Here is a 23,750-nt window from a genome sequence, read left to right on the forward strand (position 1 = left end):
TATACTAAAAATACAGCATTAGCATGGTGGCGCATGCCTGTAATCCCAGCTACTCAGGAGGCTGAGGCAGGAGAATGCTTGAACCTGGGAGGCAGAGGATGTGGTGAGCTGAGATCGTGCCATTGCATTCCAGCCTGGGTAACAAACGTGAAACTCCGCCTAACAAAAAAAAAAAAAGAGTCTCTGACATTGTCATGAATTCCCTTTATTCCAACCTATAAGGGCTCTACACTAAATACATCATAATGGTTAAGAAATACCAGCCTGGGCAACACAGTGAGCCTCCATCTCTACAAAAAATAAAAATAAAAAAAATTTTAGCCAGGCACAGTAATGCACATCTGTAGTCCCAGCTACATGGGAGGCTGAGGTGAGTGGATTGCTCGGGTCCAGTTCAAAAGCTGCAGTGAGCTGACTGCACCACTGCACTCCAGCCCAGGTGACACAGCAAGACAGAAGCAAAAGAAAAGAAAGGAAAAGAGAGAGAAAGAAATAAAGAGGGGAAAGGAAAGGAAGACAAGAAAGGAGAGGAAGGGGAGGGGAGATACATGTTCAAAGTCTGCACAGAGACCACTCCAAAATAAACTAAAATCTAGGCTTAAAACACTGAAATACTTTAAAATGAACAAAATTTGTATTTAATAAAGGAAAACAAGTAAATATCCATGTTAATTCTTACTCACCTGGTACTGGGCCATTAATGCCAATGGATTATTATTTTGACTGTTATCAAATGTTAAAACATCAAAAACTCCAACACAATTTACTCGCAACCTTTAAGGACCAGATAATTTAAAGAAAATAATTAAAATAAGTTTTTTTTAAATTGCATACTCATGGAAAAGTAACATTTCTCAAAATATTAGGAAGGATCTCAGAATTGAGTTTAACTTCCAACCTACCCCACACCACCTCCACCAACCACCATTTTGGAAATGGGAAAATTAAGGCTCAGAGATATCAAGTGATAAACCTACAGCTGTAAAAGTCAGAAACGGACAAAGCCAGAACTATAACTCACATCTCTTGACTAACAGGTCAGTGTCCTTTTCACCATTCCAAGCTGTTTATTAGTTATTCATAAAAGAGAACTAGTTAGCTTTCTAACACTTGCAAAAGATGTACCAGACACTGTTCTAAGCATTTTACATGACTCATTCAAATCTCTGAATAACTTTTTGAGGGGTACCTCATAAATAAGCAGAATGGAGTTAGTAGTACACTTGTCTAATAAGGTTGTCGAAACACAATTTGAAGAAGTAACTTGTTCAACGGCATATCAACAGTAACTATCAAAGCCAGGATATGAACTTAAATAACTTGGTACCAGATCTACAGCTCTATGCTATGCAGCCCAAGACAATCTTAAAATTACAGCAACTCAAAACTCAGGTGAAGACAACACTGATAACTGTACTAGCTGTTCTCAAAGTATGTGACTCAACAGCAGCAACGGCAACATCTAGAAACTTGTTAAAAATGCAAATTCTTAGGCCCCAGTGCAGACTTATGAATGAAAAACTCTTGGGGTAGGGCCCAGCAAGCCGTGTTTTATAAGTTCTCCAGGTGATTCTGATTCATGCTAGAATTTGTGAACCATGGTGCTACACAGAACAGTTGTACTGATACTATTTTGATATTCCCCTAAACCTAACCACATATACTTCACTAACCTTTCCCAAGTTTTTGGTTAATAACCAGGCATTTTATTCAGAATTCAACATTTTTTTTTAAAAAAAAGCTTACAAATGAATTCAAAGTCATAGAAGTTCTTCTGGATGGAATACATGCAAAGGCAGAATTAAAACAATCATGTTTTGTTTACTAAGTTGTCAAAGGTAAGATGCTCAATAAAAGAAACCCAAACTCAAAATGCTAGTACCTTGTTTTGCCAGTTATCAGAATCTTTGTTGGATCCATAACTCGACATGCCAAACCTGCTGTATGAATGGTACGCAATGCAGAACTTAGTTGGACAATATATGCCCAAATAAGAGATTCTGGCAATAATCCAGCATGTTGCCTGGGCAACGGTCCATCATGTTGACCTATACAGCAAAGAAATCCAAAAAATGACATCTTAAGCAATCAACTAAAAGACTAAAATATTAAAACCAAAATTAGCAAAGATAATTCATGTACACTCATGGCACAACATGTCAATTTATATATGTGTATGTATGTATCTGTGTAATTTAGGTTTAATCTATTGCCCAAAGGTTCCTGTTCGAGATTACGACTTTTATATTGTTACCAGCAACAGGGCTCTCACTGAAATGCTCTTTTCTGTAACCACATAATTATTGAATAAAAATTATTTAAAGTAAGAATTTATATTTAATTGTTAACCAAATAAATATAAAAACAGAAACTGCAGAGGTTATTCCACTTAAAATGTGGCTGGCTAATCCTACCCTGTATTATTGTTTAGGCATGTGAGAGCTGTTCCTTGTGTGGCTTATGTTGAATGTTTGTTTTCCTTATACCACTCAGCCCCCTCTATCACAAAGGTGTATTCTATCAACTCATTAAGTGGTTTCTGATAATATTTTCTAGGTCATTGTTAATATATTGTAAATCAGCAGAAAAGGAGACACATAAATTTAATCAAGATTTTGTAATTATTCCAAGGAATATGTCCTTATATTCTTTTCTTTGTAGAGACAGTTTTACTATGTTGCCCAGGCTGATCTCCAACTCCTGGGCTCAAATGATCCATATTTTTCAGCCTTCCTAAGTGCTGGGATTGCAGGCATGAGCCGCTACGCCCTGCCGACCTTATATTCATATTGTTGTAAAACAACCTTGTGTGAACCAGTTATAAAAAGCAACATAATTAAATGGTTAATTATGTACTTATAATAAATAACAAATACGTACTTATGGCTTGGAATAAAATTTCCGGTAAGCAGCACATACAAAATTCAAAAATAATTATCTCTCAATTTGGACAGAAGATAATACACTCTGGAAATATGTGTAAGAAGACTCAAAAAAATGGCACTGGTAACAAATGCCAAGACAATCTCAAAAATGACTATAAATCGTTTAAATGAAACTATTAATAAATGTAGTAATAAGGAAACAGAGTTTTTACAGCAAACATATATATAGTGCTTACTGTCTGCCAGACTCTGTTCTAGTTGTTTTACTGATATAGACTCATTCTGAATCTTGTATCAACTCCATATGGTATGCTATTCTTTTCATTTTCTAAATTAACATATTTCTTATACGTTGCTATTTTTTTCATTTGTGCTAAGATAATAAATTACATAGTATAAGAAAATGGTAGGCTTTTATGTATGTATGGGATGGTTAGGGAAGTTACGACTAAACAATACTTTAAAATATTAGAAAAAAGGACTATTTCCTATGAAAATGTAAACATTAGTATATTAATCAGTGAACACCAAAAACAGAATAATTACGATAAAAAAATTACTGGAAAAGAATGCTATAAAAGAGTGGGTCTCGGCCGGGCGCGGTGGCTCAAGCCTGTAATCCCAGCACTTTGGGAGGCTGAGAAGGGCGGATCACGAGGTCAGGAGATCGAGACCATCCTGGCTAACACGGTGAAACCCCGTCTCTACTAAAAAATACAAAAAACTAGCCGGGCGAGGTGGCGGGCGCCTGTAGTCCCAGCTACTCAGGAGGCTGAGGCAGGAGAATGGCGTAAACCCGGGAGGCGGAGCTTGCAGGGAGCTGAGATCCGGTCACTGCACTCCAGCCCGGGCGACAGAGCAAGACTCCGTCTCAAAAAAAAAAGAGTGGGTCTCAAAAGAAACCACTCCAGCATTTGACAACATCTGGAGATATTTCCGGCACTACAACTGGGATAGAGGGGGATTGCCACTGGCATTCAGTAGGCAGAACCAGGCCCTTCAGTAAGAAGAGGCCACTATAAACATTCTGAAATGCACAAGACAGCCCCCACAAAAATAATTATCCAGCTCAACATGTCAATACTGCTTAAGTTGAGAAACACAGTTATAAATTAAAGCCAACAGTCATTTCACAGGTGTTACTACCAAAATAAATTTGAGCAACAACTATAGTCATCTATAAGAAAAGTTGTACCACATCCCCTTCCACAAAATTATGCATGTGTCTACAGATGACATAGCAAAAGGAAAAAAATGACCACATTCTATGTTAAATGTGAAACAGCCATGTAACCACAACTTTCTTTTTTCAACTGTCAGAATGCAAAAAGTGAAGTAACAAGTAAACAGAAGTAATCTATTTTTGTCTATAATTAGAGTCTTTAAAGAGAGTTGCAATCTGAAAGATACTAGAATATGGACTCAAATCTTTCTCCCCTCCTCTTTAATTTTCAAGTCAAGAAAAACTTAAAAAGATTAAAAAGCATAATGTGATGCTTCTTTCTTGCCCCCCGAGACTGAGACCTTCCCCAAATACATAAATTAATGAATAGAACATCTCAAAATGGATTTTTCTCTGAAATCATTTACCCTTTAACACACATTTGTTAGAATTCAAGTATTCTGGTTGTTTGCAAAATCTCAATGATAAAACAATTCTTTAAGTATATATTAGAAAGGGGCAAAAAATAAAATATTTCATGTTTCAGGAAAAGTTACTTAAAATTCTATTTTGAAACCTTAGATTAAGTAACATGGAATCCAACCTTCAAACAAAAGCATTTGTTTAGGGAAATAATTACCTAAAGAACAATATAGTTATAGTAGGAATCATTAAATTATATTGAGAGAATATAAAAACTACAGGGAAAATACTTACAATAAAGAAAAGATGTAATATGATATAAAATGTTAAAACAAAAACAAAACAATGCAAAAGGAGATGAAAACAAAACAAAGCAAGACTGGAAAGAAATGTACTAAAAGATTCATAATGGTTGCACTTAGGCAGGGAAGCCATAAAGACTGTTTCTAACTAAGCTATTGAATTTTTCAAGACACCTTTATTAAGAGAGCATTACAATTTTAAAAGAAAAACATTTTAAAGAGAAAAACAATTTTAACACATTCCCAGTTATTTAAATATCTGATATCTATGTGAGTCTTCAAAAATCTATCTTATCTTAGTAAATATGCAAAATACATTATTTCCTAACTTCTTGACCATCAACTCCATTTCTTTGACATATTTTTGAAATGTGATACGGTTTGGCTGTGTCACCCAAATCTCAACTTGCATTGTAACTCCCATAATTCTCATGGTGTTGTGGGAGGGACCCAGTGGGAGACAACTGAATCATGGGGGCAGTTTCCCCGATACTGTTCTTGTGGTAGGGAATAGGTCTCATGAGATCTGACGGTTTTATAGGGGAAACCCCTTTCACTTGGCTCTCATTTGCTTTTCTTGTCTGCTGCCATGTGAGATGTGCCTTTCACCTTCCGCCACGATTGTGAGGCCTCCGCAGTCACAAAGAACTGTAAGTTCATTAAACCCTTTTCTTTTGTAAATTGCCCCGTCTCAGGTATGTCTTTATCAGGAGCATGAAAACGGACTAATACAAAATGCAACAGTCTTTAAACTAAATGATTACAGGGAAAAATTATACATATTTTAAAGCAGAAAACTACTCTTCCACAGAGCAAAAGCATTAGTCAAAATATAGTTTGCCTGTATCTTTTTCTTACCCCACTTTCTCTTGGTGAAATAGGCATCAGCATTAGGGTCATTAAAGTGTCTGCTCATCATAGTTTCTCCTCCAGCATGGAAATCATATGCAAACACAAGAGCTTAAAATAAAACACAAACACTCATTACTGAAAGCTGGCTTCAAATAATGAAGCTCACTAGCAAAAAGACAAATTACAAGTTACTCACAGGGCTCGGCAAATGCTTTAGTGGTGAATACTTCGCGCAAGGTTACAATATTTGAGTGTTGAATTTTCTTCCACATGTCGACCAACACCATGCACTTTGTGTTAACAAGACGAAAACCTGAAAGACAATGTTTCTACTACAGTAAACTCTAATTGACGTCTCCTTCATATTCTATCAGAAATGAAAAGAAAATGCCATATTATACATTGCTCATGAGGTACTAATTTCCAAATAAAAAATTTCCATTCATATGTTAAATAATATATTCAAGAAGGTTTGAATAATCTTAGCCCCAATGATATGATTATAAAAGAAGATAATTTATCTCCCTTACCATGTATCCTCCGAAGGCAATATGGCAGATCATCTTTGCTATTTACAGCTTTGTAGCAAGATGTAATATACCCAAAATTACTTGATTTCTGTATCCGGTTGGGAGGTGGCAGTGGTTCTAGAGGAAATAGGCTATGGTAGCTGTCAACCTCTGTAGGAACTGCTAGAGTAATTCATAAGAAGACTTGAAAATACAGACATTCATAAGTAGGAACTGCTAGAGTAATTCATAAGAAGACGACTTGAAAATACAGACATTCATAAATCTCTCTCAAAAATATAGAAGAAATCATATTTACTATAAATGCCGTGTATATCACAATGTGCTCTTGTATTACAGAATAAACATAACAATTCCATAAGACAAACTAGCTTCAGTATCAATAAAAATAGGCATTATAACAAAATAACCAAAGAACTAAAGTTCATGCATTCAAAAACATTTCCTTTTATAGCACAATACAAATTTGTTTCTCAGAAATAATTTTTATAAACAATTTGAGTTATCACTTAGAGATAAATTTTTCTAGAACAAACATGTTATCAGGTTTATAATCAAAACGACATGTATTTTTTAATGATTCAAATATAATCATGTTTTCTAATTGAACACCAACCTATACTTTCATTTTGTTAACTGTCTTGAATGACTTCGGAATGCTCACAATATTTTAAGTGAACGGAAGATAACCCAACATGTAGTACAGCCATGGTAAACTAACTAGCAGAAAATATAGCAGATGGCAACAATGGTAACCTTTTAAAGGAAGGATTATTATTCTTTTCTTTACATTATTTGGTATTTGCCAAATGTTTTATAATATACATGTTTAATACTATTTTTAAAACATGGCATTATGTCTGTTAAAAAAAAAAAACCTACAAACAAAAACAACTGATAATTTTTTACCTCTGACTGGTAAGAAACACAGATGAAACCCTATTAAGAAAACTAATTCCAGAAGACAGCCTCAAAATGATCCTTCCTCTGCATTTGCCAAATACTTTATGCTCATTATCTCTTAGTTCTCACAACAATCCCATGAGGTATAATTCCCTATTTCATAAATAAAGATAATAAGGATTGCATAGCTGAGAGAGAAAGGTAGGATGCAAACCCAGGACTTTTTGATTCTATAATCATAATCTCTACATGGCATTTCGGCCACAATGAAAAACAAATGTAGAATGATTAAAATGTCATCAAGTGGCATGTTCTACTTAAATAAAGGCAGTATACTGCCATGTGTCATGGCATGTGACTACAGTCCTAGCTACTTGGGAGGCTGAGGCAGCACAATCACTTGAACCCAGGAGCTGAATTCAGCCTGGGCAACATTTAAGACCTTATCTCATAAATAAATAAATAAATAGATAAATAAATAAAAGCAATATAACAGAAGAATACACACAAGTGAATACAGTTGTAATTTTTACTTGTGTGCATTTACCTAGTTTGTATTTGAATGAACACTATAATGTCCATAAGGAAGTCAAATGATAAATTTTGCTTTCCAGCTATTTCATTTATTAAGGAGCACTTAATACAGGATTAATTTCAAATCAGTAAAATATACTGAGCACCTACTATGTACTAATGAACCTAAAGAAATATATGTTCTTACCCTCAAGAGGCCTAGAGAAAAATAAAGAACACAAATTTATATAAAACATGTAAGAGGTGAAGTCCCCATTTAAGAAGTACAATTCGCGATGACACTGGTTCTTAAACGTCAGCACCTGTCACAATCACCTAAAGCCTAGTTAAAACATAGTTTGCTGGGCCCCATTCCCTGAGTTTCTGATACAATCCGAAGTGGGATCCAAGAACTTACAATTTTAACAAGTTCCTAAAAGTCAATGAAAATGAGGCCTCTGGTTAAGGAATCATACTTTGAGAGCTAATACACTATGAAAATACAAAGAACAGAGCAATTCCCAAGGATATTAGGCACTCGTTTGCTATGGGGTTGCTAGTAAATTATTACAACTTACAAATCAATGGTGTTTAACTGATATCCCTTGGAAAGCAATTTGGTTCTATGTACTAAACTTTAAAACCACTTCTACTTTACATTTTTCTTTCTGTCTTTTTTTTGTAGACAGAGTCTCACTCCATCACTCAGGATGGAGCGCAGTGGCACAATCTCACTGCAACCTCCACCTCCCGGATTCAAGCGAGTCTTGTGCCTCAGCCTCCTGAGTAGCTGGAATTACAGGTGGGCGCCATCACACGTGGCTAATTTTTGTATTTTTAGTAGAAATGGGGTTTTGCCATGTTCGCCAGGCTGGTCTCAAACTTCTGACCTCAAGTGATCCACCCACCTTGGCCTCCCAAAGTACTGGGATTACAGGTGTCAGCCACTGCGCCTGGAGCTGTTTTCTTTTTTATATATTTTTAAAAGAGCATCAATTGATCAATTATGTACATTTTTTATGCTTAAAAGTATAAATAATTATAAAAGTATTTCTGAATTACACTGAATCTATATATAGATCAGTTTAGAAATATTTGAAGTATTTCTTCTAAGGAAAAAAATATTTCCTACAGAAGAAAAAAATTAAGTAGATGAATATGTTCACTGAACTGTAATTCATGATGCCAAAAACTATATGATCAAGTGTCAAACGGCTGAACTATAATGCAAACAAATGTTAAGCATGAAGGGATAGACAGAAACATAGGGCGGTGTTTGTTTGAAAATGTCTAAGTTGAAAATTGTGTGCATACTGATGAATGATGTAAAGTACTCATGGATAGCCGAAAGAGAATGTGACAAAAAAATTTTAAATATTTTATCATCACTGCAAATGTAGATAAAATTAGTTTTTATTTTTTAAAGTATTTTAAAAATAGATAAAATACATTCATTTATATTTTACAATAGGAGTTTTAGAGTTCTGTTTTAGACATGTAAGTTCTTAATCTATTTGAAGTTGACTTTTTAATGTGGCTTGAGATAATCACCCAATTTTATCTTGTCAATATAGAAAACCATTTTTTGTGGTCAAGCACAGTGGCTCATGCCTGTAATCCCAGCACTCTCAGGAGGCTGAGGCAGATCACTTGCATCCAGAAGTTCAAGACCAGTCTGGGCAACATGGTGAGACCCTCTCTACAAAATACACAAAAATTAGCCACGTGTGGTGGTGTACACCTGTAGTCCCAGCTACTTGGGAGGCACTGAGGTGGGGGACTGCTTAAGCCCAGGAGGCGGAGGTTGCAGTGAGCTGCGATCACACCACTGTACTCCAGCCTGGGTGACAGAGCAAGATGCTGTCTCAATATAAAGTTTATTTTTTTAATTAAAAAACCAAGAACCATTTTTCCAATGCTTTCTTTTCCCCACTGATTTGCCACCTTTATCACAGAACGTGTTTGGGCTCTCTGTAATCTGTTCCATTAATCTGTCTAACCCTGTGTCATCATCACGTTGTTTAGCTACTATAGACTCAAATCAAACCTCTCCTTCCCTAATACACAAATTCTTCATATGAACATAAATAACAACCATACTCTTCAAAGTACCTTGGATGGTCTTGGCCCTTTATTCTTTGATACATTTTATCATACTTCATGAAAAGATTTGACTGGAAGTTATGCTTTGACTGGAATTCTACTGGATCTATATATCAGTTTAGAAAAATTGACATCTTACTTGTTCTGTCTTCCTAATCATGAGTAAGCTCTACTAATCTACAGAATTTCACTTTATATTATTTAATACTTCTTAATGAATAAATCTCCCCTGCTAAAATCTTACCTATCTTTTGTTGTATTTATTCCTACATACTGATATTGCAAAACCATTTTTAAACAGCATTTGCTTTTAATTATATTTTGAAGTTAACTGGGTACTGGCCTACAGAAATGCAACTGATGTATTAATCTTATATCCAGCCATTTTCTACAGTTTGTTATTTCAAATAATGTCTAATCTGCAGTCACATGATTTATAGATGGCAGTTCTATTTTCTCCTTTCCAGTCTTTGTGCCTTTCATGTTTTTTCTTTTTAAACTTTTGCAAAACCTGGCTAAAGCCTCAAATACAATATTAAACAGTTAAGAAAAATTCCAAGATGAATATTGCAAAGGTTGTGACAAGTAAGTTCCTTCCCACCTTACCTGGAAAGATCCATCTTAAGAAATAACAGCCATATTTCTTTTAATTCTTTAGCAATCAAGAGACAACACACACTGGACTATGCTGAATTCCTGATTACAACCAGGCATTTTGAGATGATCTTTATGGCAAATGTATTCCTACTGTATTATTTATGAAATTTTACTAAATTATATCATATTTCATTTAAACAGAATAAGCTAAGGAAAGATATTTTAATATGCTTTAAGAAATATCATGGTACAGTCTGAAAAACCTTGGTTTAAGTCTGGAATCAGTCAGTTATTTACCAGCCATTGGTCCTAAAGGTAAGTTACTTAACCTGCCAACTTCAGTATTCCTCATATGTAAAATGGAAATGATAATATGTCACAGGATGTTTGTGAGACATAAAGTAAGACATGTAAAGTATTTAATTAGTATACTGTCTGGCACACAGTAGTCTCACAAATGGTACTAATAATTACCATCCTCTCCTGCTTAAGAACCCATGCTTTATTAAGTTTCAGGAGATAAAGTAAATCACCATGAATTCTAAAACTATATACATTTTTTATGAACATACGTAAAATTAACAGAAACAAACTAGATGATTAGTAATATCTTGGGGCTGTTCTTTTTTTTTTTTGGAGACAGGGTCTCACTCTGTCACCCAGGCTGGAGTGCAGTGGGGCGATTATAGCCAGCTCACTGCAGTCTTGACCTTGAGGGCTCAAGTGATCCTCCTGCCTCAGTCTCCTGAGTGGCTGGGACTACAAATGTGCACAACCACGCCCAGCTAATTTATTTTTTATAGAGACACTTTCCCACTATTTTGCTCAGGCTAGTCTCAAACTTCTGGGCTCAAGCAATCCTTCCGCCTCAGCCTCCCAAACTGCTAGGATTATAGGTATAAGCCACCATGCCCAGCCTGGAACTCTTCTTAATAATGTATAAAACATGTACTACCACGTAAGAATTATAACAGCCTTTAAAAGAAAGGAAGGATCAACTTGCATTTTACCTGGCATATCTGCTTGATCAATTTGAGCCATTGTTATTAAATGTCTGTTGATCAGCTCCTATGAAACAGAAATAAGTATATTTCTATTTAAATACAGATTCTGAAAACTGGATTTCCTATTATAATTAAATAACCTAAATATTAATATTTTTGGCATGTGCACTTTTTAAATATTAAAATCATGAAACAACATTTCTAAACATGGTAAAATGTCTGAACTCCAGGCCCAGATAGACTTAGACTTGCCCATAATTAAGACTGAGTTTAAGTAGCTGTGCCACTTACACACAGGTAGATGGGCTACCCAAAACACATGACGAATGCTGTGGCTGAAAATTCAAGGTCTACTAGTAAGCTGGTAATAATTAATTTAAAAAACACTATACTGGTAGAACTCACTTCCATGAAACAAAAATATTTCTGAGAATCTGAGTGTAAAGTGAAATTCTACACATCAAATAACTAGTTGTTTACCAAAAATTAAACAAAACACTTTTGTAAAACATTCTTTTAAAAAAATATTGAGCTCTCTTAAAAGTTATTTCCTGAGCCAAACTACTTGTTTTTAACCTACACCTATTAGAAAAATACTGTTAGAAACCATTGAAATTATTTATATACTTCAAAGAGCCTTTTCAATAGAAATAAAATGAAGTACAGAAGAGCAAACCATTTAAATAGCTACTCTACATTTTATATCCTAACACATAATTTATTTGAAATTTTTTTAAAAGAGAGGTTTCCTTAAATAAACATACCAATGAAAACTTTTAAATTCGATGTGTTTTACTACAGCATATTTGATTAAACAATATGATTTGAAAAGAGCTCTGTTCTTTCCCCTGTTCACTAAAGCACAGGAGACATAAAGTATTCTTACTACGAATTCTGAAAGCGTACCTGTCGGAGTTCATCGGCCATGAAGAAGGAAGGTGCATTTGCTTTCGGTTGCATATAAGCAACATGAGGTGCAGTCGGAGGATAAATATGATAGTTTGGAAACACCTAAAAAGGTAGGAAGGGAGTAAATATAATCACTCATTTTTCTTTCTTTTTTTCTTTTTTTCAGACAGTGTCTTGCTCTGTTGCCCAGGCTGGAGTGCGGTGGTGCAATCTCGGCTCACTATAACCTCCGCCTCCCGGGTTCAAGTGATTCTCCTGCCTCAGCCTCACGAGTAGCTGGGATTACAGGCACCCGCCATTATGCCCAGCTAATTTTTCTATTTTTGTAGAGACAAGGTTTCACCACGTTGGCCAGGCTGATCTTGAACTGCTGACCTCAGGTGATCCACCTGCCTCGGCCTCCCAAAGTGCTGGGATTACAGGTGTGAGCCACCACGCCCAGCCTCATTAATTTTTCATAATCCATAAGCTTTATCAGTGTTTTGATAAAATTTTAATCTTTACATGATAGCAATAAATTTTAATACATTTTAAATCGATAAATAATATTGAAGTAAAAACCTCAGAGAATAGCTGTTATAGAATACTTTCTGAAAGAATTTCATATTAAAAATAATATTTCGGCTGGCGCGGTGGCTCACACCTGTAATCCCAGCACTTTGGGAGGCTGAGGTGGGCAGATGACCTGAGGTCAGGAGTTCAAGACCAGCCTGACCAACATGGAGAAACTCCATCTCTACTAAAAATACAAAATTAGCCAGGTGTGGTGGCACAAACCTGTAATCCCAGCTACTTGGGAGGCTGAGGCAAGAGAATCGCTTGAACCCGGGAGGTGGAGGTTGTAGTGAGTGGAGATCGCGCCATTGCACTCCAGCCTGGGCAACAAGAGCAAAACTCCAGCTCAAATAAATAAATAAATAATAAAAAAATAAAAATAATATTTCAGTAATCAATTAAAAATCTAATGAGCCAGTCTGGCCAACATGGTAAAACTCCATCCCTACTAAAAATACAAAAATTATCCTGGCTAACATGGTGAAACCCTGTCTCTACTAAAAATACAAAAAATTAGCCGGGTGTGGTGGCACGCACCTGTAGTCCCAGCTACTCAGGAGGTTGAGGCAGAATCGTTTGAACCCAGAGGCGGAGGTTGCAGTGAGTTGAGATTGCACTACCGCATTCCAGCCTGGGTGACAGCGCGAGACTCCATCTCAAAAAAAAAAAAAAAAGTTAGCCATGCTTAGTGGCAGATGCCTGTAATCCCAGCTACACAGGAGACTGAGGCAGGAGAATCGCTTGAAACTGGGAGGTTGAGGCTGCAGTGAGCCGAGATCATGCCACTGCACTCCAGCCTGGGTGACAGAGCAAGACTCTGTCTCAAAAAAAAAAAAAAAACTAATGAGAAAGAAAACATTTCTTCAGATACAGTAGAATTTAAGCTCCACTGAGAAGACAAAAGTAGCTCTTTGGAAGAAATGTCACATAGTCAGCCTTCTGTATCCCTCGGTTCTGTATTCAAGGATTCGACCAACCACGGGTAGGAAATATTCAGGGGAAAAAAATGACAATACAACAGTAAGAAGTAATACAAATTAAAAATACAGTGTAACAACTATTCGCAGACCACTTACACTGCATTAGGTATTATAAGTAATCTAGAGATAATTTAAAGTATACAGGAGGATGTGTATAAGATCTACACAAATACTATGTCATTCTATATCAGGGAATTGAGCGCACCCAGGAATTTTGCTGTATGTGGGAGTCCTGGAATCAATCCCCCTTGGATACTAAGTGGCAACTATACAAACAGTTCATCACCACTTTTTGAAAGCAACTGGAAGGAAGGAAGGAGAAATTAAAGGTGTTTGGGTACTGGGAGGTAACAAAGTGACATTGCCTTGGCTGCCCAAAGAATTCTCCCCTTCACAGGCATTTTGTGGACAAACTAAACAAAGTGATATTCAAACCTATTCTAGGTCAGCAGGTTAAGTGAACAGAAGGATACAATAATACATTTACCTTCCAAGCAAACTACAATAAAGTTACTACATCAGCTTCCAGCTTCTTGTCTTTCATTCTTCCAACTGGACTCATCCCACCACCCTTTCTTCTCTTTATCACTTTTCTCTGTCTCTCCTTCACTGGTCCATGATACAAAATCAAAGTTCAGTTTTAAATATCTTTTCTATTTCTTCATTCTTTCATTTTAAACAATGAAACTGTTTTTCTCTTTTAAAAACGAATTCAGCTGATTTGCGCTGCCCTAACATGACTGTTCTGATCTAGATCTCAACTAGGACGCAGTTTTGTGATACTTGTAAGGTTTCCTTTAGCCTGTGTCTGCAGGAAGAGTAATATCTCTTTTTTCTTGTGTTGGTTTCCTTACATAAGATAGCATAGTTTAGGCTGGACACAGTGGCTCACGCCTGTAAACCCAACACTTCAGAGGTCAAAGTGGGCGGATCACTTGAGGTCAAGAATTTGAGATCAGCCTGGCCAACTGGGTGAAACCCCATCTCTATTAAACATACAAAAGTTAGCCGGGCATGGTGGTGTGCGTCTGTAGTCCCAGCTACTAGGGAGACTGAGGTAGAAGGAATGCTTGAACCCAGGAGGCGGAGGTTGCTGTGAGCAAAGATTGCACTACTGCACTCCAGCCTGGCGACAGAGGGAGAATCCATCTCAAAAAAAAAAAAATAATAATAATAATAATATATATATATATAGTGTGTGAAGGGTAAAAACATTATTAAAATGTGTCATATTTAATCTCTATAAAACTGGTGGAGGTAAATTTAATCTCTATAAAATTGGTGGAGGTAACTTTGTGCCAAAGAGCCTCCATATACATTACACTAAATTTCTATAAATAAAATTAAAAGGTAAATAATTATAAAACATAATAGACAAAAAAAGCTAAAACACTCACGGATTCCTTATTTGAAAGAACAAAGAGAAGTCTCTACCTACCTATTTTTTTGATCTTCTGTTTGGAAAGTGGTTCTGTGATAACGTTTGAAAGATTTCTGATTTTTAAAAAGCCCACAAAACTGTTAGCTATTTTATTATTTTTAAAAAGCAGTTTACATGACTTACAACTATTTCTATAAATGTTTTCACATCTATTTTTCATAGGATAGTTAGGTATTAATATCCTTATTTTACAATTGGAGAAACAGTTTCATAAGTACATAGATTCACGAGTCTCAAAACAATGTGGCGCAAACAAAAAAAAGAAGTATGCTTTCTTTTCACTCAAATTCTCTTAGTAAAATATTAAATTCAATCAAAATAAGTTAACTTTGAGGATCAAAACCACATATTGAAATCCAAATAACGTTTCATATAAGCCTATCATCTATGACTGTCAAATGTCTATAGATTAGATCAGCTTCCGTTATTTTAACGTAGCAATCCCCAACCTTTTTGGCACCAGGGACTGATTTCGCGGAAGACAACTTTTCCATGGACTAGGGGGTGGGGGTGAAGGGATGTTTTTGGTATTATTCAAACGCATTACATTGATTGTGCACTTTATTTCTATTATTATCACATTGTAACATATAATGAAATAATTATACAACTTACCATAATATAGAATCAGTGGGAGCTTGTTTTCCTGCAACTAGGCAGTCCCATCTGGGCGTGATGGGAAACACTGACAGATCATCAAGGACTAGATTCTCATAAGGAGCCCACAACCTAGATCCTTGGCATGCACAGTTTACAATAGGGTTCATGTTCCTATGGAATCTAATGCTGCTGCTGATCTGACACAAGGAGGAGCTCAGATGGTAATGAGAGCAATGGGGAGTGGGTGTAAATACAGATGAAACTTCACTTACTTGCCCACTGCTCACCTCCTGCTGTGAGGCCTGGTTCCTAACACTGGTCTATGGTTCAAGGATTGGGGACCCCTGTTTTAGTGGACTCTGGCTTTCTCACTCATGAGGTCTTCATCTACTACTTATTTTTCTAGGGTAAATAAAATAATTTTTGAATATGGACAAAGTAGTGAAGCTAAAAAAGGTACAATTTACATAACATGGAATCCTTCCCTCTCCTTCTCCATTCATTCTCGCCCCCTTGACTCCTGTCCCTTCTCCCTGTCCTGGAACATTACTAATTGACTCTGATAAGAAATCTTTCTTTCTGGCCATGTTCTTCCTCTCCTGGTCTTCATATTCATGTCTCCTCTGGGGCCACCTCTTCCCAACTGTTTCATGATTCTTCTCTCACTTCATCACCAGTCCTTTGGCAACTCTTTCCTCATCTATAATCATGGCTCTCTTTGGTCTGACTCTTCTACCTCCTTAGCAAAGAGCCATACTGCAGGCTCCTTATCACTATGTGTCACTCCACCATCCACAGATCTAGCTGTTAAATAACCACCTCATCTGAAATAAGAGTTTATCATTGATTTGCTTCCAGTAACTACTGAGGACATACCATCTACTTTTTCTAGCTTCTTACTACAGGTTAAACTATCTATACCTAAAAACAAATGTCAGCAGGCATCAACTCCAGCTAGTACAAGGTAAACCCATAAGCAAAACATGCCATAAAGTACTAAAGTAAGAGAGCATGGATATAATCTAATTTCTGATTAAACCAGATTAGTCTAAAACTAGAGTTATTAGTAAGGCAGAACCAGATAAATGTGAAGAGTTGAGAAGAGACTAGACTTCTCATCTAAGTTAGAAAATGAAATACTTTTTTGCATCACAATAAAAAGCTGCAGGAGGGGGTGGACCACCTCATTACTAAAAGGACCTGCTACAAGAGAGTACTAAAATGTCCTCTTTAATGTAAACATACCATTCCAGTCAAAGGTGCTGGAGTTGTGTCTGTATAGAAGTAAGTCGTTCCACCAACAGTTTCCTTTTGGATCACCTGACCAGAAGATGGAGTCTGAGAAACAGGATTATTAACAGATGTAGAGGCACTAGAAGGCACCATGTAACTTGCTGGATTTGGAGTGTGACTTCTTCTTCTGGGAGCAGGAGAAGTATGTGGAGTAATCTTGGGGGAATGAAGAGGGGAAGACCCAGCAGACAACGACATTCCTGAAGAAGATGTAAAAATGTTTCTTAATGGAGCAATAATTGGTTTTAGAGAAAAAGTCTGGAAAATAAAATGCAAACATTCATTTGGAAGAAACATCATCTTTGGGATCTTAAGTGCAAAGATGAAGGAAATAATTTTATCTTGTTTTGTTGTAGAAAAAGCTCTGACTAAAGCAAACGTAAAGTTTCTTTTTTCAAATGTAGTTATTTCCAAATATGTTAGCAGATTTATTGTAAGAACAGTCTCCTCCATATCAAGGTTTACATCACAAACTTTAATAGCAAGAATGACCAAAAATTTAATAAATTAATGGAAGAGTGGGAAGTAACCGAATTGGGGCTCTTTATAAAATTAAGCCTTTTATAAAAGAAAAGCTTTTATAAAAGGCATAATTCCTTTTTTATTAAGAATCATTAACAATACAAATAGCGCATTCCCCAAACATATTACAGTATTAAAAATTCAAATTATCTATGAAGAGCTACTAGATTTCATTCAGCCAAATATAATTAACAAAACTGTTTGAAAAAGCAAAAAAAAGTTGAAATACATAGCAGCTTAAATGCCATATGTTTAATATCAAGCAGTCTGTTGTTCTGATGCCTTTTTGTCATTAACTCTAAACAGGCATATTCTGAAAATTTCTACAGATGCATACTATTTAAAATTAGGCCAATTGATTACCATTATGTTCTAGTGGAACAACCACAACCAATAAGAAACATTATGTGCAGAGCACCCTCTATTATTAGAGAAAGGGAAAGGACAATTGTCTTTACCCTTCAGGAGATTCCAAGCTAGCTGAGAAAAAAAGACCAGGTCACATGTAAAAGACATAAAATAACAAAAAAAAACAAAGATAAACTAATGCATTACAACTACATGCATAAATGCTGATGAAATGCAAATTAATTAAAACCAGGTAGAGTTAATCAAAGGCTTAATGGAGTGATCAGTTCTGAGCAGATTGAAAAGGGTATTTAGAGCAACAGTTACCCTTCCTGAAAAAAAAAACAGCTTATCCAAGAACTGTTTTCTGGCTATCTGGTGAATGCCTAAAAACTTTCAACACTGAGGTAATATGCCACCTCACAATACAAGAAAAGCGTTACCAAAAAATGCCTCTAGTCACAAAATTATGATTAACAGGGATATGAGTTTCAATGTCTAATAATTCATAAGATACCAACATGTTTTCTGAAAACATGTAGGTGAACGAAAATAAGCAGAGAACTGAGGTAATACTTTTCTTTTCTCTGAATAGCCCTCTGTACTTTCTGAAGAGCCTCAACATAATTATTTCTGGTTTTCTGAGCAACTAAAGTAGGTAGGTGAGGTAAGTCAGGCTATAAACACCACAGGACATACATGCAAAGTCAACAGCAAAGCCAACACTCAAACTCAACTCTACAAATTCCCAATCTAGTACTCCTAACTACTATAACACAATGTCTACTGGATTGAGATTAAAATAGGATAGGAATTCTCAAGTTATGTCTCAAATGTGTGTAAAAGAAAATTAAACCCCAAACTCCTTAAAAAAAAATGAAGCTAAATTACTATATTGATATAAACCTTTTATTTTTTTAAAACTATTCCAGAGCTCTGTTTCTATCTAACTCTATATTGTATATTTAATTAAAGGTTAATCCATACAGCAAAAATTGCATTAGACTATTATCAATGGATAAAAACTTCCTACTTGTCTAAAATGAAATGCATTTTAGGCAGCTTTTCCTAAAGCTAGTCTCTAAGACTTTCCAAAATAAGACTGGCCAAGTAACCAAAGATGAGTAAATTTGTTTACTATTATGACATTAAGTAACACAACAGAACTACAATTCTTGAGCCAGGCACTAATCAAAGTGTTCCACATCCATCAGTCTACTTAATCCTCACAATCACCCTGTGAGGTAGATACAGCATATTTATTTCACAGAGGAGAAACTAACTTAAAAGATCAAAATAATTACTGTAAGGACAAATATAGGTAATTCAACAAAAGAATCAAGATTCAGACTCAGGGTGATTTAATTACAAAGTCTGTGCTCTCAGCCAACATGCTATGTAGTTGCCCAGTTCCTAAGTCTTGCACACACAGAAAAACAAGAAATCAATTACGTATTTTACTAGCTTTAGTGTGACTACTGAAGCTATCTGTAGCATGGGCTGAAGGGAAAGATTCTGACATCAAAGTAGGTATGTAAGAGAGACTAAAAGTAGAATCTCTCTTTAAGGCTGAATACATGGAAAGAGATTACCATAAAAACAATCTAAGGTGAGTTAAGATAGAAATTCATGTACAGTAGAATTTACACTATATAGTATCAAGAGTTCTCTTAAGAATTCTAAATTTTGTGAAGTTATTTTTTTAATATAAAGCTGCAGAAATAAAATTTGAGTTCACCTCTGAGCTAAGGCTGATTGGAGTTACTTAAATACATTTAAAATGTAAGCTGGGTGCAGTGGTGTGGGCCTATAGTCCCAGCTACCTGGGGGGGGGCTGAGGCAGGAGATGCGCTTGAGCCCAAGGGTTTGAGGCTGCGTGAGCCATACAGCGCCCATGAACAGCCACTGTGCTCCAATCTGGGCAACATAGCAAGACCCTGTCTCTTTAAGGGGGGCGGCGGGGGAGGAAAGCAAGAAAAAGAAAAGAAAGAGCATTCAAAATAAAACATGTACAACAGTGAGTATCACCCCCCCACATAAGGATAATAGGATATTTAAATTGCACAGGAAATTAAAAACTAAATTACTAAAATACCTAATCTAATCACAAAAGGCATAGCTTTGTGTCACCTGTATATTTTACAAGTGTGTTAAAGAACTGAGTAAAATATCTACACATCTGCTTGGAGAGAGGTATTCTGTATTTAGTATTATGAAGACAATACTAACAAGATGCCCATTCTTAAGTGCATACATACAGTACTAAATTATAAACAGCAAGAAAGAATAGAATCACACTACATGAACAAGTAGTTTAAAATAGGATGCTGAATTAAAATGAACAGATTCTGCTCAAATTAAGAAAATGTGATTGAAAGTTAAGAATTCTTAATTTAAAATGACATCTTCCACTGCACATTATTTAATATTTAACCACAGGAATCTTATGCTAAAAGGGTTTGAGGAAATAATTTGATATAATAAAACTAAAGGTCTTCTTTTAATAATGAGGTTCATCAGACATACTGTAATAGAATTTTCTTCTTCATTAGAAATTTCATGTTTCACACATAAATATTCTCATGTAATTTCAATCTTTCCACATACAGCAGGGAAAGGGCTACCAATGGTTATTGGAACACCCTGATATTAACTGACACTCAATCAACAGAATACTAAAGCAAATATAATAATACATAGAAGATCAGCATAAGAAACAATCTAGAAGAATGAAAATTTATATTTTAAATATTCTAAATTAAGAATATTTCACTTTTGTATTTCATTTTTTGTATTACTTCTTGTCATTTACTCTTGAAATGACATTCTGATGACATTAGTATAGAATAATTACACTATAACTTCTAAAGTGAATATACGAACTGAGATATTTAAAAGTAATATATGATAAATTAACTGCTTTAGGGCATTTGAAAAATTCCTCTCAAAAGTACCCAATTCAAATAAAAGTAAGGAACAATATAGGAATGTCCACTGAGAAATTAACCGGAACTGACAAAATAAAGAAATGAGATAAAAAACTTCAAGGCTAATTTATAAAGGCAAAGCATCACTGTTTTTTTTGGATGACCCAATTCTATTTCTGGAAAACCTAAGACAAACAACATAAAAAACTCCTGAAAATAATTACAGAATTCATTAGAGTAAATGATTAGAAAATTAATACATACCAAATCAGCACCCTTCCTAAATACAACCAACCAGTCAGTACAATATTATTTCCGGAAAATGAGAGACTAAACTAACATGGACACTCTCCCTCAATCCCTACCAATGTTACGAATGCACAGAACTGTGAGATAAAACACAACACCCCAACATTTAAAATATACCTGATTTAAAAATAAAAAAAGGGCCAGTCGCAGTGGTTCACACGTATAATCCCAGCACTTTGCGAGGCCGAGGCGGGCAGACCACCTGAAGTCAGGAGTTCAAAACAGCCTGGCCAACATAGCGAAACCCCATCTCTACTAAAAATACAAAAATTAGCTGGGTGTGTTGATGTGCACCTGTAATCCCAGCTACTCAGAAGGCCGAGGCAGTAGAATCACTTGAACCTGGAAGGTGGACGTTGCCGTGAGTCGAGATTGCACCATTGTACTCCAGCCTGGGCAACAGAATAAAACTCTGTCTTAAAAAGTAAATAAATAAATAAATAATAAAAAATAAATAAAAGCCCCCAAAGCAAGAAACTAAAGCAGAATCTGAAGTCAGGAGCTTATGTTGTGGAGTTTGGGGAATTATAAGCTAGGTCAGATACAGTCTCTACAAGCTGAGTTTCTAAGGCCCACAAGGGTACATGAAAAGTGGCCATGAGCCCCTAGAATACAGAAAATGAAACTAAAACCCCTGTGCAACACCAGGACTCTGGAAAAGCAGTAAATATAGGACAAAACCATTTCTATCAGCTCATAGAACCAAAAGGGAAGCCTGTTTATGGAAGAGCAATGGAGAAAAAAGAGGAAGGTTGGAGGACCGGGGTGATGTCTTAAGAGAAATGGAAACCACATGCCTATTCTATGCATAAGTACAAGAGAGAAAATCCTCATGAGATTCCATGCTACAGAATCCCGACAAATCAACACAATACTCAACTTGCTTTGGAAAACCTCTTCAGACACCTTGCTGAAGCAAACACCAAACTATTTTGATGAATACTTCCACAAAATGACAACATACAAGAACCTTCCCCAGAAAATAATCCCACTTAAAAGAACTCGTAAGAACCAGCATGTACAACATACTTGAGAATTAACAACCCAAGAAGAAAGAGTCCACGTAACAGAACCATATAAAACAGATTATAAAATTCAATTACTACTGACGTGATTAAGAATAGAGTGACAAACATCACAAAAGAATAAGGTGTTTGTTCTTCCAAAACAGAGTGCACTGGCTAAGAGTGAAAATATAAGCATTAAAATTAAAGGGAAAAAAACCATCAAAAGATGCATTAAATAGTAAAGTACATAAATCAAAGAGGGAAACAATAAGTTAAAGTAGATAAATCAAAGAGGGAAACTATAAATAAATAAAGATCTGAGGAAATTACCCAGAAATAAAACTTGGAAAATTTAAAGGAGTAGTTAAGAGATACAAAATAATGAAAATGTAAATATCCAGGAGAAGAAAATATTGGAGAAGCAGCATTTGAAAAAAACAAAAAAAAAAGATTTGTGATTTTCAAGAACTCAGCACATAACTCCTTTGCACATAACTCCTCATTCAAGAAGTCCTAAGTAAGAGTTCTCAGCAGAGGCTGGGTGTGGTAGCTGAGTCCTGTGATCCTAGCATTTTGGGAGGCTGAGGCAGGAGAATTGCTTGAGGCAAGGTGTTAGAGGCTGGTCTGGGCAACATGGTGAAACCCCGTCTCTACAAAAAATATAAAAAATTAGGCCAGGTACGGTGGCTCACGCCTATAATTCCAACACTTTGGGAGGCCGAGGCAGGTGGATCACCTGAGGTCAGGAGTTCGAGACCAGCCTGGCCAACATGGTGAAACCCCGTGTCTACTAAAAATACAAAAATTAGCCAAAGATGGTGGCATATGTCTGTAATGCCAGCTACTTGGGTGGCTGAGGCAGGAGAATCACCTGAACCTGCGAGGCAGAGGTTGCAGTCAGCTGAGGTCACACCACTGTTCCAGCCTGGATGACAAGAGTGAAACTCCATCTCAAAAAATAAAATAAAATAAAAATAAACCAGACATGGTATGCCTCTGTAGTCCCAGCTACTCAAGAGGCTGAGGTGGAAGGATTGCTGGAGCCCAAGGAGGAAGAGGGTGAAGTGAGCTATGATCCTGCCACTGCACTCAGGCCTGGATGACAGACAGATGCTGTTTTAAAAAAAAAGTTCTGAGTAAAATAAGTCCTTTCTACCAATTATGCAAAAATGCAGCATGCGAAAGACAAAGAGAAAATCTTAAAAGCTACCTGAAAAGAGACAAATGATCTAACAAAAGAAAAATATGCTAACTGTATCAGCAACACTGAACAATGAAATTTTCAAAGGAGAAAAGATAACTGTCTACTTGAAATTTATATACAATCTACAAATGAAGAGAGAAAGACACGTTTAAGGTTTGTCACTCACATCTCCATGGTGAAAGAACTATTAAACGATCAACTTCACTTAAAAGGAAATTCCCCCCTTAAAAGGCATGGAATGTCAGAATATGTGAGAAAATCTGAATTAAGCACTGACAGTAAAAGAATAATAAAAGTCAAAGTATAACTAAAATTCTAGACAACTAAAACACTGAAGGGGGACAGGAAGGCTCAAAGTCATTAAAAATTCTTGTATTGGCC

The 23,750-nt window shown here is 35.9% G+C and overlaps 1 protein-coding gene across 2 annotated transcripts in view; it reads right to left on the minus strand.

Moving 5' to 3' along the window:
- Window positions 1-23,750, minus strand: part of PAN3 (PAN3 poly(A) specific ribonuclease subunit) — a 158,656-nt gene that overhangs the window by 22,993 nt on the left and 111,913 nt on the right. For both annotated transcript variants that reach the window (XM_011958276.1, XM_011958281.1), the window contains 8 exons: window positions 17,005-17,252; window positions 12,181-12,285; window positions 11,281-11,338; window positions 6,155-6,316; window positions 5,821-5,937; window positions 5,631-5,732; window positions 1,883-2,048; window positions 684-774 (listed from right to left, as the gene is read on the minus strand). In XM_011958276.1, the coding sequence (XP_011813666.1) occupies window positions 684-774; window positions 1,883-2,048; window positions 5,631-5,732; window positions 5,821-5,937; window positions 6,155-6,316; window positions 11,281-11,338; window positions 12,181-12,285; window positions 17,005-17,252 (1,049 nt within the window). The remainder of the gene's footprint in view (window positions 1-683; window positions 775-1,882; window positions 2,049-5,630; window positions 5,733-5,820; window positions 5,938-6,154; window positions 6,317-11,280; window positions 11,339-12,180; window positions 12,286-17,004; window positions 17,253-23,750) is intronic.

Source organism: Colobus angolensis, unplaced genomic scaffold (genome assembly GCF_000951035.1).
Source record: "Colobus angolensis palliatus isolate OR3802 unplaced genomic scaffold, Cang.pa_1.0 Scaffold113, whole genome shotgun sequence".
Lineage (NCBI taxonomy): Eukaryota > Metazoa > Chordata > Mammalia > Primates > Cercopithecidae > Colobus > Colobus angolensis.